Source organism: Rhinopithecus roxellana, chromosome 20 (genome assembly GCF_007565055.1).
Source record: "Rhinopithecus roxellana isolate Shanxi Qingling chromosome 20, ASM756505v1, whole genome shotgun sequence".
Lineage (NCBI taxonomy): Eukaryota > Metazoa > Chordata > Mammalia > Primates > Cercopithecidae > Rhinopithecus > Rhinopithecus roxellana.
In genome coordinates, this window is record NC_044568.1 from 16,999,788 (window position 1) to 17,015,196 (window position 15,409).

Genomic DNA, 15,409 nt, shown 5'->3' on the forward strand with positions numbered 1-15,409 from the left:
CTGGGCTTAAGTAATCCTCCTGCCTCAGCCTCCCAAGTAGCTGGGACTACAGGTGCATGCCACCACACCCAGATAATTTTTTTTTTTCTTTTGAGACCCAGTTTCCCTCGTGTTGCCCAGACTGGAGTGCAATGGCGTGATCTGGGCTCACTGCAAGCTCTGCCTCCTAGGTTCAAGTGATTCTCCTGCCTCAGCCTCCCAAGTAGCTGGGATTACAGGCACCTGCCACCAGACCCGGCTAATTTCGTATCTTTAGTAGAGAGAGGGTTTCTCCATGTTGGTCAGGCTGGCCTCCAACTCCCGACCTCAGATGATCCGCCCACCTCGGCCTCACAGAGTGTTGGGATTACAGGCGTGAGCCACCATGTCCGGCCTCCTTTTTAAAAATAGAAAAATCTCACTGAGCTGCCGTGATTTTAACATGCCCCCCACTGACAATCCCTCTAAGTACCTGAGTTCTGAGAGTTCTAGGCCTGGGTCGGCCTCAGGCTCATTCTGAGACCTATGCACATTCCTGCTTCTCTGGCCTCACTTTTTCTTATCTTATGATGGAGGGTTAGGAGTCAAGGATCTGAAGATGCCAGGCAGGACAGCGGGGAAATGGAACACGCCCCTTGCCAGTGGCACTCGGAGGGTGCAAGAGTCAGTGTCGGGCTCAACGTGAGGAGGCTCTTTCTGTCCCCAGCCCAGCAACCCATTTGAACAGATCTGGCATCCCGGAGAATTCTCGAATGAAGGGAAAGAGAGGAAGGGAAGAGCCGGGAAATACGCAGAGCGCCTTTTTCTCCACTTTCGGAGATGGTACGTGCGCGCTTCCACGCAGTGGCGGCTGCTGCGGCGGGCACGTCCCCTACGAGACCCACGCGGGGAGCGGACTGGCAGCGCGCGCGTGGCGGCGGCGAGTGGGTCGTGCAAGCGACAGCGGGGTGGGAGTGGGGGCGCACGCGCGGGCGTGGGCGAGCGGGCCCCAGCAGTGCACACACACGGCGGGGGCGGGGGACAGATGCCGCAGTGCGTGCGCCGGGGCCCGAGCGCACAAACGCAAAGAGCGGGCGCGGTGCGCAGGGGCGGGCGCCCGGCGGGCTTGGCATGCGCGCCCCCGCCTGGGGCTATAAAAGCATCGCCACCTGCTGCCACTAGCCAAGCCGCGCGTCCAGTTGCTTGGAGAAGCCCGTTCACAGCCTCCAGCTGCTGCTCGCTTCGACATGGACCCTGAGACCTGCCCCTGCCCTTCTGGTGAGCCCCCGCCCCCGCTCCCATCCTGAGGCACTGCGCGCCCTTGTACCTGCAAAAAAACCCACGCCCCGCGCCTTCGCTCAAGGACACTTGGGGGAAGGGCTCCTGATTCCCTATTCTTCACCTCCTGAAGGGTGGGCATGCCTGTGTCACGGAGAACAGGGAGACTTGGTACCCCATCTCCTCGTGACAGGCATGGGGACCCGAGTTTGTCCACATTAACCCTTCCTGTGGCGTCGCCCTCTCTAGGTGGCTCCTGCACCTGCGCGGACTCCTGCAAGTGCGAGGGTTGCAAATGCACCTCCTGCAAGAAGAGTGAGTGCGGGGACCCTTCCCCTCTGCCGCCGCCCCCTTTGCTCTGCAGAGTTGGTGTCTCACCACGCAGGATACTCAGGATACGGAGAGACCGCCAGGCCCCGATCCCGTGGTTTCTGACTCTTGCTGGAACAGAACCACCCGGGAAGACATTAAAATACAGATGCCCCTGCCCCACACCTAGGAATTGATGGCCTAGGCATGGGACGAGAGGTTTTTGTAAATCCCCGGAAGACTCCAATGGCAGCTGGGGTTGAGGACTGCTACACTGGTCCAATCTTTCCCGCCCCACCCCTCAAAACCCCCAAAACCTGGGGAAGCCATTAGTGAGGCTGGGGCTCAGCTGTAGAGTTCCGGTCCCTTGGCCTCTCTCAGGCCTTACGGATCCTCTCAGTTTGATCTCAGAATCTCCCCAGCTCACAACAGTGTAATATGCATAGATAGTAAGAGGTGGGAGGAAGGCTCCCTTCTTCTCTAGGTATAAGACCAGGCACAGGTCCCCACTCCCTCCCCACGGCTTTCCTGGGCCCCCTACATCTGTATCATATCTGCCCCTCCCAAGTTTATCCTTCAAGGCCCCTTTCAAGGTCGTTTACCCTGTGATGCTTTCTCCTTAAGGCCTAGTACCCACCTAACCTGGGCTTAAGCCCACCAGCCCCCAGGACTTCCTGGCATCCATCCAAGGGGCTCTGGTCTATTTCCTGGGTACCTCTCTCCTGTGGTGGTGCAGGATGCCACTGCCGCGACATAGATGCTGAGTCAGAGCAGGTGCGAGACTAAGGAGGAGGCTGTGACCAGCCCTGGCTGAATGAACGAGGATGACTCCCCACCCAGCACCCTTCCCTCCCCTTTGATGGGGACGGATTTCGGGAGTGTGCATCAGACTGATCATCTTCCATTTTATCTGCAGGCTGCTGCTCCTGCTGCCCTGCGGAGTGTGAGAAGTGTGCCAAGGACTGTGTGTGCAAAGGCGGAGAGGGGGCCGAGGCAGAGGCAGAGAAGTGCAGCTGCTGCGAGTGAGGAAGCACCCCTCCATGTGGAGCACATGGAGATAGTGCCAGGTGGCTCAGTGCCACCTATGCCTGTGGTGAGGTGTGGCTGGTATCCCCTTCCCCTGCTGACCTTAGGGGAGTGGCAATAAATCCCATGAACAGCATGAGCCAAGGACTAGTCTCTTCTTAAAGGGGGGAAGGATGCGGAGCAGTCGGGGGGAGCCTACTCCAAGGGAGCCACCCAGTTGAGTGAAACCCTGGCTGGGCAGGGTGGCTCACGCTTGTAATCCCAGCACTTTGGGAGGCTGAGGCGGGCGGATCACCTGAGGTCAGGAGTTCAAGGCCAGCCTGGCCAACATGGTGAAACCCTGTCTCTACTACAAATACAAAAATTAGCCGGGCGTGGTGGCAGGTGCCTGTAATCCCAGCTGCTCGGGAGGCTGAGGCAAAAGAATCACTTGAACCCAAGAGGTGGAGGTTGCAGTGAGCTGAGATCACGACACTGCACTCCAGCCTGGGCAACAGACCAGGACTCTGTCTCAAAAAAAAAAAAAAAAGGAAGAAACACTGAGACTTGGCCACTGGTCTGTTTGGGGCTGGGGTGGAGCCTGGGGGACAGAATGCATTCTCCTCCACCTTCAGATGGCACCCCACCCTCCTGCTAAGTCAAGTTCAAGTCTAGGGAAACAGGAGAGACCAGGCTCATCTAGGTTTGGCCCTCTCCAACCTCCTAACCTCACTTTCTTCATCTGTAGAATAGAGTTAGGGGGAGTTAAAGCCAGCCCCTAGCCTGTAGGGCCTGTGAATTTGGGGATTTTCTAGTTGCTCCTGCAAAGCTGTCTGTTTTCAGATTTATCAGAGGAATGTCCAGGAGGCCCAGGGGCTTGTCTTGGCTGACAGTCAGCTGCATTCCCAAGGTCACCACCCTGAGTAGCCTGTTTCCCCAAAGCACATTGTTCCGTTCCCTTTCACATTTTCTCATTTGGCAGTTTGTCTCCAGCCCCTCCTATCTTCAAGGGTAATAAGAGCTTTTATCCACAATGGTTGTGATCCAGTCCTTGGTGAAAGAGAACACTCAGGTTTACCTGGGTGAGCTAAGAAGGGAGAAATGAATTCTGAGAGACAAAAGTTTCCCAGTAAGAGGATACAACGCTGTGAACACATCACTTTTCCTCCACGTTAGTTTTTGCTGACAGTTAATTCAAAAGCTCACCAGGAGATATATATATATTTTAACAGGCTGAGTTTAGAAAAGGAGAATGCGGGGAAAGCCAAGCCAGCTTTGAAAAGGAACAACAAAGGGAGCTTTCTCCAACCTGTTAGCTCCACTTGTTTCCAAAGCTCTGGAAAATGGTAGAGGGTCAGGAATAGATCAATTGGACAGAGGACAGTCCAAAAACAAACCTCTGTGTTGCTAGAAACCAGTGGGAAAGTACACACTACTCAGTAAAAGGTGTTGGAACAATTTGCATGTCTGCCTAATTTTTGTAGAGATGGGGTTTCACCATGTTGCCCAGGCTGGTCTCGAATACCTGAGCTCAAGTGATCCACCAGCCTCGGCCTCCCAAAGTGCTGGGATTAGAGGCAGGGTTTTTTTTTTTTTTCTCTCAGGCTGGAGTGCAGTGGTGCCATCAGAGCAGTGCAGTGTGGACCTCCAGGGCTCAAGCAATCCTCCCACCTCAGCCTCCCAAGTAGCTGGGACTACAGGTGCATCCCACCATGCCTAGCTAATTTTTTTTTTTTTTTTTTTTTTTGGTAGAGGCTGGGTTTTGCCATGTTGCCAAGGCTATCAGTATGATTTTTAACTTCATTTTACAAATGGGGCACTAGCGGTTGGGGAAATTTGCATGAGGACACACAGCTAGAGTGATGTGGTATAGCCAGGATTTGAATACAGACTGTCTAACTGAAGGGTAGCCCCCTAAACTTAAGCATGCATTGTTTTCTTGCTTCTGGCTTGCCTTGTGTTACAAAAATCATAGAAAAAGAAGCAAAATCACCTCACATACACTAATATGGCTAGTATCAGCAATACAAAATAAAAAGTGTTGGCCAGAATGTAGAGATATTGGAACCCATGTGCCTTGCTGGTAGGAATGTAAAATGATGCAGTGCTGTGGAAACCTGTAGTTCTCAAAGTTAAAAATAGAATTCCATATGACCCAGCAATTCCACTTCTAGATATACCCCCCAAGAATTGAAAGCACAGTCTGGAAGCGGTGTTCTTATATACATGTTCATAGGATTATTTATAATCGCCAAAAAGTGGAAGCAATCCAAGTGTCCAATGACAGATGAATAAACAAAGTGTGTTGTATACATACAAAGGAATATTATTCAACCTTAAAAAGCAAGGAAATTTGCCATATGCTACAACATGAATGAACCTTGAGGACATTATGCTGAGTGAAACAAACCAGTCACCCAAAGACAAATTCTATGTGATTCCATGCGTATGAGGCACCTAGAGCAGTTATAGTCTATCCACACAGAGACAGGTGCAAGTGTAGGATGGAAGTTGCCAGGGGCTGGAGGGAAGGATGATATGGTTTGGCTGTGTCCCCACGTGTCAGGCGAAGGACCTGGTGGGAGGTGATCGGATCGTGGGGATGATTTCCCCCATGCTGTTCTCATGATAGTGAGTTCTCATGAGAGCTGATGGTTTTGAAAGTGTTTGGCAGTTCCCCCTCTGTTCTCTCTCTCTCTCCTGCCACCCTGTGCAGAAGGTGCTTGCTTCCCCTTTGCCTTCCATCATGATTGTTTCCTGAGGCCTCCCCAGCCATGCGGAACTGTGAGTCAATTAAATCTTTTTTCTTTACAAATTATCCAGTCTCAGGTAGTATCTTTATAGCAGTGTGAAAACAAACTAATACAAGGTGGAAATTGAGAGCTGTTTAATCAGTATAGAGTTTCAGTTTTGCAAGACGAAAAGGGTTCTGGAGATGGGTTGCAGACAATCTGAATGTACTTGTCATTACTGAACTGCACACTTAAAAATCTTTAAGATGGCAAATTTTATGTCATCATATTTTACAGTTTTAAACAATAAACAAAGCTAAATGATGAAGGACAATAGTTTCTATTAATATACTGTGTGCTGTGGATTTAATTGTGTCCCCTTCACAAAATTCATGATGAAGCCCGAAGTCCCAATGCGACTGTAATTGGAGACAGGGTTTATAATGAGGTAATTTAGGCTAAATGAAGTTACAGGGGTGGGGCCCTCCAACTATAGGGTTAGTGTCCTTGTAGAAGAGTCACCAAGAGCTCACTTGCTCACTCTCTCCTCTTGTGCACGAAGAAGAGGTCACGTGAGTATACCTCTTCTTTGTGAAGATGGTGAGATGGGGGCGGCCTATGAGCCAGGACAAGAAACTGACCATGCTGGCACCTTGATCGTGAACTTCCAGCTTCCAGAACTGTGAAAATATAAATGTCTGTTGCAAGCTGCCCAGTCTACAGTATTTTGTTATAGCAGCCGGAGCTGAGTCATATAGTGTGTGTATATAGTAGTCCCCCCTTATCCACAGTTTCACTTTCCAGTTACCTATAATCAACCCCAGTCCAAAAATATTACACACAATAAGATGTTATGAGACAAGAGAGAGGGAGATCACATTCATATAACTTTTATTACAGTATGTTGTTACAATTGTTCTATTATTTGTTAATCGCTTATTGTGCCTAATGTATAAATTAAACTTTATCATACCTATGGATCCATAGGAAAAAACATAATATATATAGGGTTCGGTACTATCCACAGCTTCGGCATCCACTGGGGATCTTGAAGGTATCCCCTCTGGATAAGGGGTACTACTGTCTACATACATATGATCTTTTGTACACATACACACACACATTTGACAAAAGATCAGTATATACAATATATAAATAGTTTCTATAAATAGATAAGAAACAGACAACGATTTAAAAATTAGGCAAAAGGCCGGGTGCAGTGGCTCCCGCCTGTAATTCCAGCACTTTGGGAGGCTGAGGCAGATGGATCACCTGAGGTCAGAAGTTCAAGCCAACATAGCAAAGCCCCATCTCTACTAAAAATACAAAAATTAGCCAAGTGTGGTGGTGGGCACCTGTAATCCCAGCTACTTGGGAAGTTGAGGCAGGAGAATCACTTGAACCCAGGAGGTGGAAGTTACTGTCAGCCGAGATCGTGCCATTGCACTCCAGCCTGTGAAGGGGTGACCTGCCGCTCCACACCTGTTGGTGTTTCTCTTTAGGTGGAACGAGAGACTTGAGAAAAGAAATGAGACAGAGACAAAGTATAGAGAAAGAAAAAGTGGGCCCGGGGGACCCGCACTCAGCATACAGAGGACCCGCGCCGGCACCAATCTCTGAGTTCCCTCAGTATTTATTGAGGGAATTATATTTACCATCTTTAAGAAAAAGGGAAGTGGCAGGACAATAGGGTCATAGCAGGGAGAAGGTCAGCAGAAAACCATATGAATAAAGATCTCTGTGACATGAATAAGTTTAAGGAAAAGTGCTGTACCTTGATGTGCATATGCAAACATCTCCATAAACATTTTCACCGCATAAAGAGCAGCATTGCCACTAGCAAGTCCCACCTCTGGCCCTAAGGCGGTTTTCTCCTATCTCGGTAAATAGAACATACAATCGGATTTTACACGGAGATGTTCCATTGCCCAGGGACGGGCAGGAGACAGATGTTTTTCTCTATCTCAACTGCCAAGAGGCCTTCTTTCCTCTTATACTAATCCTCCTCAGCACAGACCCTTCACAGGTGTCAGGCTGGAGGACGATCAGGTCTTTCCCTTCCCATGAGGCTGTATTTCAGACTATCACATGGGGAGAAACCTCGGACGATACCTGGCTTTCCTAGGCAGAGGTCCCTGCGACCTTCCGCAGTGTATGTGTCCCTGGGTACTTGAGATTAAGAGAATGGCGATGACTTTTAACAAGCATACTGCCTTCGGGCACTTGTTTAACAAAGCACACCCTGCACAGCCCCAAATCCTTTAAACCTTGAGTCACCACAGCACATGTCTCTTGCAAGGACGGGGTTGGGGGTAGGGTCACAGATTAACAGCATCTCAAATACAGAACAAAATGGAGTCCCATGTCTACTTCTTTTTGTATAGACACAGTAACAGTCTGATCTCTCTTTCTTTTCCCCACAAGCCTGGGCCACAGAGAGAGACTCCATCTCAAATAAAGAAAAAAAAATTAGGTAAAGGATATAACTAAGCAATTCATGGGGAAAAAAACTTGAAAGGCTAAAGAACAAATGAAATGAAATAGAATGAATATTTTACTTCATTATATCAAGGAAATGGAAACTAAAATAACATTTTGTCATTCATTTGGCAAAATCATAAAAGGTTGTTATTTTTTATTAATAGTGATGGGTAGGGGACTGGTTACATACCTCCATTCCCTGAAGAGTGTAAATAGGTACAGCCACTTTGGGTATATACTTCACCCAGGATTGTATTATCATCTGTATCAGCAGAAGTCTCAAAACAAGCTAAATATCCTTTTGTAGAGAAGTAGACTTTAAAAATGATCATAATGGGCCAGCTGCAGTGGCTCGCACCTGTAATCCCAGCACTTTGGGAGGCCAAGCAGATGACATGGGGCCAGGAGTTTGAGACCAACCTGACCAATATGGCGAATCCCCATCTCTACTAAAAATACAAAAATTGACTGGGCGCAGTGGCTCAAGCCTGTAATCTCAGCACTTTGGGAGGCTGAGATGGGCGGATCATGAGGTCAGGAGATCGAGAACATCCTGGCAGACACGGTGAAACCCCGTCTCTACTGAAAAATACAAAAAACTAGCCGGGCGAGGTGGCGGGCGACTGTAGTCCCAGCTACTCAGGAGGCTGAGGCAGGAGAATGGCATAAACCTGGGAGGCGGAGCTTGCAGTGAGCTGAGATCCGGCCACTGCACTCCCGCCTGGGCGACAGAGCAAGACTCCGTCTCAACAACAACAACAACAAAAAATTAGCCAGGTGGTGGTGCACGCCTGTAATCCCAACTACTCAGGTGGCTGAGGTAGGAGAATTGCTTGAACTCAGGAGGTAGAGGTTTCAGTGAGCGGAGATCTGCACTCCAGCCTGGGCAACAGCCTGTCTCAAAAAAAAAAAAAAAAAAAAAAAAGATCATAATGAACATCTAATAGAAAGAATGAGGTAAGACTTGGATACTAGGCCGGGCACGGTGGCTGAAGCCTGTAATCCCAGCACTTTGGGAGGCCGAGACGGGCGGATCACGAGGTCAGGAGATCGAGACCATCCTGGCTAACATGGTGAAACCCCGTCTCTACTAAAAAAATACAAAAAACTAGCCGGGCGAGGTGGCGGGCGCCTGTAGTCCCAGCTACTGCGGAGGCTGAGGCAGGAGAATGGCGTAAACCACGGAGGCGGAGCTTGCAGTGAGCTGAGATCCGGCCACTGCACTCCAGCCCGGGCGACAGAGCGAGACTCCGTCTCAAAAAAAAAAAAAAAAAAAAAGACTTGGAAACTGCAGTGGAAACACCTCCACAACTTACCATTAAGTATGAAAAAAAAAAAAAAAGCTGTAGAACAGTGCATATCATATAGTGCTATACAATACATATAGTATAATGCTAATTATGTAAAAAGATAATTAAAAACTCCACATTTGTGTATAGAAAGGAAATGGGATTTTCCAGGAGAATCGAGGGTGTCTTTAGCTTTACACATATTAATGTTCACTTCTGTTTGGCTAATTTTTAGGTATGCAAGTGAATAGTACCACTTCCTTTTTTTCACTCAACAATATGTCTTGGCCAGGCATGGTGGCTCACGCCTATAACCCCAGTACTTTGAGAAGACAAGGTGGGAGAACCACCTGAGCCTAGGAGTTCAAGACCAGACTGGGCAACAAAGTGAGAAGTGGGACCCTGTCTTTCCAAAAAAATTAAAAATGAGCCAGGCCCCCGGCATGGTGGCTCAAACCTGTAATCCCGCAATTTGGGAGGTGGTGGCGGGTGGATCACGAGTTCAGGAGATCGAGACCATCCTGAATAACACGATGAAACCCCAACTCTACTGAAAATACAAAAAATTAGCCGGGCATGGTGGCTGGCGCCTGTAGTCCTAGCTACTCGGAAGGCTGAGGCAGCAGAATGGTGTGAACCCGGGAGGCGGAGCTTGCAGTGAGCCGAGATTGCGCCACTACACTCCAACCTGGGCGACAGAGCAAGACTCCATCTCAAAAACAATAAATAAATAATAAATTAAAAAAATGAGCCAGCGCATGGTGGCACACACCTGCAGTCCTAGCTACTTGGGAGGCTGAAGTAGGAGGAACACTTGAGCCTGGGAGTTTGAGAGAGCAGTGAACTATGATCATGCCATTGCACTCCAGCCTGGGCAACATAGCACAACCCTGTCTCAAAAAAAAAAAAAAAAAAAAAAGAGAGAGAGAGAGAAAGAAAAATAAAAAAGAAAGAAAAAGAAAAAGTCTTGACAATTTTTCTATGTTAGGAGATAAAGATCTAATAACTGCTACAGAAAACATCATGGAATGGTTATATCATAGTTCATTCTGCAACTGTCTTACAAACTGATGGATGGACATTTAGGTGGCTTCCACTTGTTTCAATATGCAGACTGTGCACCTGTGCCAGTGAGTTTCTCTGAGTTACAAGCTGAGATATGTAATCACTGGAGCATAGGAAATAGCCCTTATTACTTTTCACGTAGCCTGCCAGACAGCCCTCCACTGAAGCTATTTCAATTTGCATCCCACCTGCAGTGTTTGAGAATTTTCAATGCTTTATCTCTTCATCAGCCCTAGGTATTAACCTTACATTTTGTCAACCTGGTGGGTGAAAAATGACATCCTAGTTTCTAAATTACATCTTTTCTTTTAGTGGTGAGGTTAAGCATTTTCCCACTGGTTTATTAGTTGTCATTTTCTGTGAACTGCTGTTTCGTGTTCTTTGTTCTTTCCATATTCAGTTATTTGTCATTTTCTTATTGATTTGTAGAAGCTCTTTATATATTTTAGTCACTGATCCTTTGTCTTCTATCTGCTTTTTGTTTTTCAGAAAGTTTTCAAAGTTTCTGGCCTCCTTGTGACATTCTTTTATTTTTTAACACCCTTATCAATGTATAGTTTACATGTCATAAAATTTACCCATTGTAAGGGTACAATCCAATGATACTAGCAAATTTTTAGACTTGTGCAACCATCTCCACAATCCAGTTTTAGGGCATTTCCATCATCCAAAAGTTCCCTTGTGCCTATTTGTAGTTAATCCCTGCTCCCACCCCCACCCCTAGGCAACCACTGACTTGCCTTCTGTTTCTATAGGTTTGCCTTTTCTAGACATTTTATATAAATGGAATCATACAATATGTAGTCTTTTGCATTTGGCTTCTTTCACTTAACATAACGTTTTTGAGATTCGTTTCACTTTGTTGTATGTATTAGTAATTCGTTCTTCCTTTACATTACTGAGTAGTGTTTAGATATTGCATTTTGTTTATCCATTCACCAATTGATGGGCTTTTGGGTTGCTGTCATTTTTTTGCTATTTTGGATGATAGCCATGTTTATAAATGGCTGCAAACATTTATGCATGAGTCTTTGTGTGGATATATATATATATGTATATTTTTGAGATGGGGGTCTTGCTATGTTGCCAAGGCTGGCCTTGAACTCCTGGGTTCAACTGATCTTCCTACTTCAGTGTTCTGAGTAGCTGGGACTACAGGTGCTTGCCTCTGTGCTCTACTTTGCCATATATTTTTATTTCTCTTGGGTTGATATCTAGGAGTGGAATTACTGGGTCATATGGTACTTCTGTGTTTAACTTTTGAAGAAATTGCCAAATTGCTTTCCAAAGTGGCTATACCACTTAACATTTCCACCAGCAATGCATAAGTATTTCAATTTCTGCACATTCTTACCAACACTTTTTGTTTTCCATCTTTTTTATGATAGCCATCCTAGCAAGTATAAAGTGGTCTCTCACTGTGGTTTATTTTTATTTATTTATTTATTTGAGATGGAGTCTCGTTCTGTCACCAGGCTGGAGTGCAGTGGCACGATCTTGGCTCACTGCAACTGCCACCTCCCAGGTTCAAGCGATTCTCCTGCCTGAGCCTCCCAAGTAGCTGGGGTTACAGGCATGTGCCACCACGCCCAGCTAATTTTTATTTTGTTTTAGTTTTGCCAGGATGATCTCGATCTCTTAACCTTGTGATCCGCCTGCCTTGACCTCCCAAAGTGCTGGGATTACAGGTGTGAGCCACCACGCCTGGCCTCACTGTGGTTTTAATTTGCATTTCCCTAGTGACTCATGATGTTAAGCATCTTTTCATGTGCTTATTAGCCATTCATGTATTTTCTTTGGTGACATATCTATTAGAAGATTTTGCCCATTTTTTCTCTTTTTTATTGTGGTAAAATATATATAACATAAAATGTACCATTTTTAAGTGTACAGTGCTGTGGCTTTCATTACATTTACATTGTTGTGAACCATCACTATCATCCATCTCCAGAACTTTTCCATCTTGCCAATCTGAAACTCTATCCATAAAACACTAACTCCACCCCTGCCCCGCTCCCACCACCGCCCAGGCCTGGGGCCACCTTGTTACTGTCTGTCTCTGTGGATTTGACTATGTTACTTACTTCATATAAACTGGGATGATACAGTATTTGTCCTTTTGTGTCTGGCTTATTTCATTTAGCATAATTTTTTTTTTTTTTTTTTTTTTTTTTGAGATGGAGTCTCGCTCTTTCACCCAGACTGGAGTGTAATGGCATGATCTTGGCTCACTGCAACCTCTGCCTCCCGGGTTCAAGCAATTCTCCTGCCTCAGCCTCCTGAGTAGCTGGGACAACAGGTGCCCATCACCACTCCGGCTAATTTTTGTATTTTTAGTAGAGACAGGGTTTCACCATATTGGCCAGGCTGGTCTTGAACTCCTGACCTCGTGATCTGCCCACCTCAGCCTCCCAAAGTGCTCAGATTACAGGTGTGAGCCACTGCGCCTGGTCATCATGTTTTTAAGGTTCATCTACTTTGTAAGATGTGTTAAAATTTCATTCCTTCTTAAGGCTGAATAAATTTTCCATTGCATGTCTATGCCATATTTTGTTTATTCATTCATCAATGGACATTCAGGCTATTTCCACCTTTTGGCTCTCATGTGTAATACTGCTATGAATATTGTTATACAAATATCTGTTTGAGTCCCTGCTTTCAATTATTTTCTGTATGCATTTTTGCCAGTTTATTTTTATTTTTATTTTTATTTTTTTTTTGAGACAGTCTCGCTGTTGTTCAGGCTTGAGTACAGTGGCATGATCTTGGCTCACTGCAACCTCTGCCTCCTGGACTCAAGCAATTCTTGTGACTCAGCCTCCCAAGTAGCTGGAACCACAGGCGCACGCCACCACACCGGCTCATATGTTTTTGTTTTTGAAACAGAGTCTGTCTCTGTTGCCTAGGCTGGAGTGCAGTGACACAATCTTGGCTCACTGCAACCTCCACCTCCCAGGTTCAAGCGATTCTCTTGCCTCAGTCTTCTGAGTAGCTAGGATTACAGGCATGCACCACCACACCTGGCTAATTTTTGTATTTTTAGTAAAGATGGGGTTTTGCCATGTTGGCCAGGCTGATCTCGAACCCCCGACCTCAAGTGATCTACCCACCTCAACGTCCCAAAGTATTGGGATTACAGGCATTGCCCTTTTTAAAATTCCATTGTTTGTATTATTGAATTGTAAGAGTTCTTTATATATTCTGGATACCAGTCCTTAATCAGATATATGCTTTGTAAATATTTTCTCCCAGTCTTCTGGGACTGTCTTCTGATTTTATTGATGATGTCTTTGAAGCACAAAACTTCTTAATTTTAAGAAAGTCCAATTCATCAGTTTTTTCCTTGATAAATTGTGATTATGGTATCATATCTAAGACCTCTTTGTTTAACCTAAGGTCATAAAGATTTCTCCCATGCTTTCTTCTAGGTGTTCTATGTTCTATAGTTTTAACTCTTAAATTTAAGTCTATGATCCATTTTGAGTTAATTTTCGTGTATAATGTGACGTAAAAATCTGATTTCTTTTTTTTTTTTTTGCATGTGGATATCCAGTCGTCTCAGTATCATTAGTTTAAACATCTACCCTTTCTCTATTGAATTGTTTTGAGACCTTCATCAAAAATCAATTGACCATACATGTGATTTCCTTTTAGACTTTTGATCCTGTTCCATCGATCTATGCCTGTCCTGATACCAGTACCACACAGCCTTGATTACTGTGGCTTATTGGAACTTTTGAAATTGGATAGTGTGAGTCCTCCAACTTTGCTCTTTTACTGATTGGGTTCTTCTTTATCTTCTGCCATTCAGCCTTTTAATGACATTTTTTGGCTTTTCATGGGATCGAGCACACACAGGAGATGTATATATCCACTGAGTCTGCATCTCAACCCAGCCCTCCACACAGTTTCATCACAAAAATATTTATGGATGCCCAAAAGTCACCATGCCCTCTGCTGGTCACTGGGGATACTTGAAAAGAAACGGTCTCTGCTTTTCAGGGAACTCATAGACTGATGGGGAGGATGAGACCGTTGCAAGAACAACCTGAGTGGAATCCTGGATGCTTTAGAGCTGGAAAAGAAATCCAGGCCAAGGCACGTAGGCTGTGCCCATTTGATAGATGGGAAGACTGAGGCTCAGGGAGGGAGGGGAGGTGCAACTCAAAATCTCTGGGTGCTTTAAGAAGGGAGAGATGGTCAGGCGCAGTGGCTCATGCCTGTAATCCTGGCACTTTGGGCGGTCAAGGCAGGAGGATCATTTGAGGCCAGGACTTTGAGACCAGCCTGAGCAACATAGTGAGACCTCTGTCTCTACGAAAATTTTCTTAAAATTAGCTGAGCATGCTAGGGCATGTCTGTGGTCCAGCTACCTGGGAGATTGAGGCAAGAGGATTGCTTGAGTCTGGGAGGTTGACGCCACAGTAAACTGTGACAGAGCCACTGCACCCCAGCCTGTGTGATAGAGTGAGACCCTGTCTCAGAAAAAAAAAAAAAAAAAAAAAAAAAAAAAGAAGGGAGAGATGCCATCATGTTGGGGGCTCAGGAAAGACTCCTTGGAGGAGGGGGCATTTGGGGGATGGTAGAAGAGGAGCAAAAACCTGGAGTGTGTGTTTGGAGAAGGGTGTAGCATGGCAGGGTCTGATCCAACAGCAGAAGAACAGGGCTTGGGGACAGGTAAGACAGAGGAGGAAAGTTGAGGCCAGATGGGTGACGAAGGGATGATGTAGCAGGATTTTAGCTTCTCCCTGAATGCAGGTTTTCCAAGCTGGCTCTCCACAAGTCAGGCCTCGCCCTTCACAGAGCCTCCTTCCAGCTCCTGGCAGGATCCAATTCTCTCCATTCCTCTGCATTATTAAACACCCACCATGAGCCGGGCGCAGTGCCAGGTGCCAGAGCTAGGACGACGAATGCAGCAGACACAGCCCACAGCCTCGTGGGGAGACAAGGATTAAACAAAAAGCCACACACAGTACCGGCTGCTGGGAGAGGCTGAGGGACAGAAGGCCAACCTCTCAGGTTCTGGAGCTCCAATGCCTGGTGTGGCCCTTTCTTAGTGAGTGACTGGCAGTGTTACTTAACCTCTCTGAGCCTTGGTTTCTCCCTCTGTCAAATGTGGATAATAACAGTCCCCATCTTATAGGGCCGTCGAAAGGACTGAGTTCACATGTGCCAAGAACTGAACAGCTGGCACGGGATGTGTGATATAGAAGTGTTAGCAAGCCTGTAATCCCAGCACTTTGGGAGGCTGAGACAGGTGGATCACGAGGTCAGGAGATCGAGACCATCCTG

The 15,409-nt window shown here is 46.4% G+C and overlaps 1 protein-coding gene across 1 annotated transcript; it reads left to right on the forward strand.

Moving 5' to 3' along the window:
• Positions 1–979: 979 nt before the first annotated feature.
• On the forward strand, positions 980–2,710 carry MT3 (metallothionein 3). The gene is made up of 3 exons (XM_010365440.2): positions 980–1,236; positions 1,486–1,551; positions 2,462–2,710. The coding sequence occupies exons 1-3, from the start codon at positions 1,206–1,208 to the stop codon at positions 2,569–2,571; spliced, it is 207 nt and encodes a 68-aa protein (XP_010363742.1). The 5' UTR covers positions 980–1,205; the 3' UTR covers positions 2,572–2,710.
• The last annotated feature ends 12,699 nt before the right edge of the window (positions 2,711–15,409 follow it).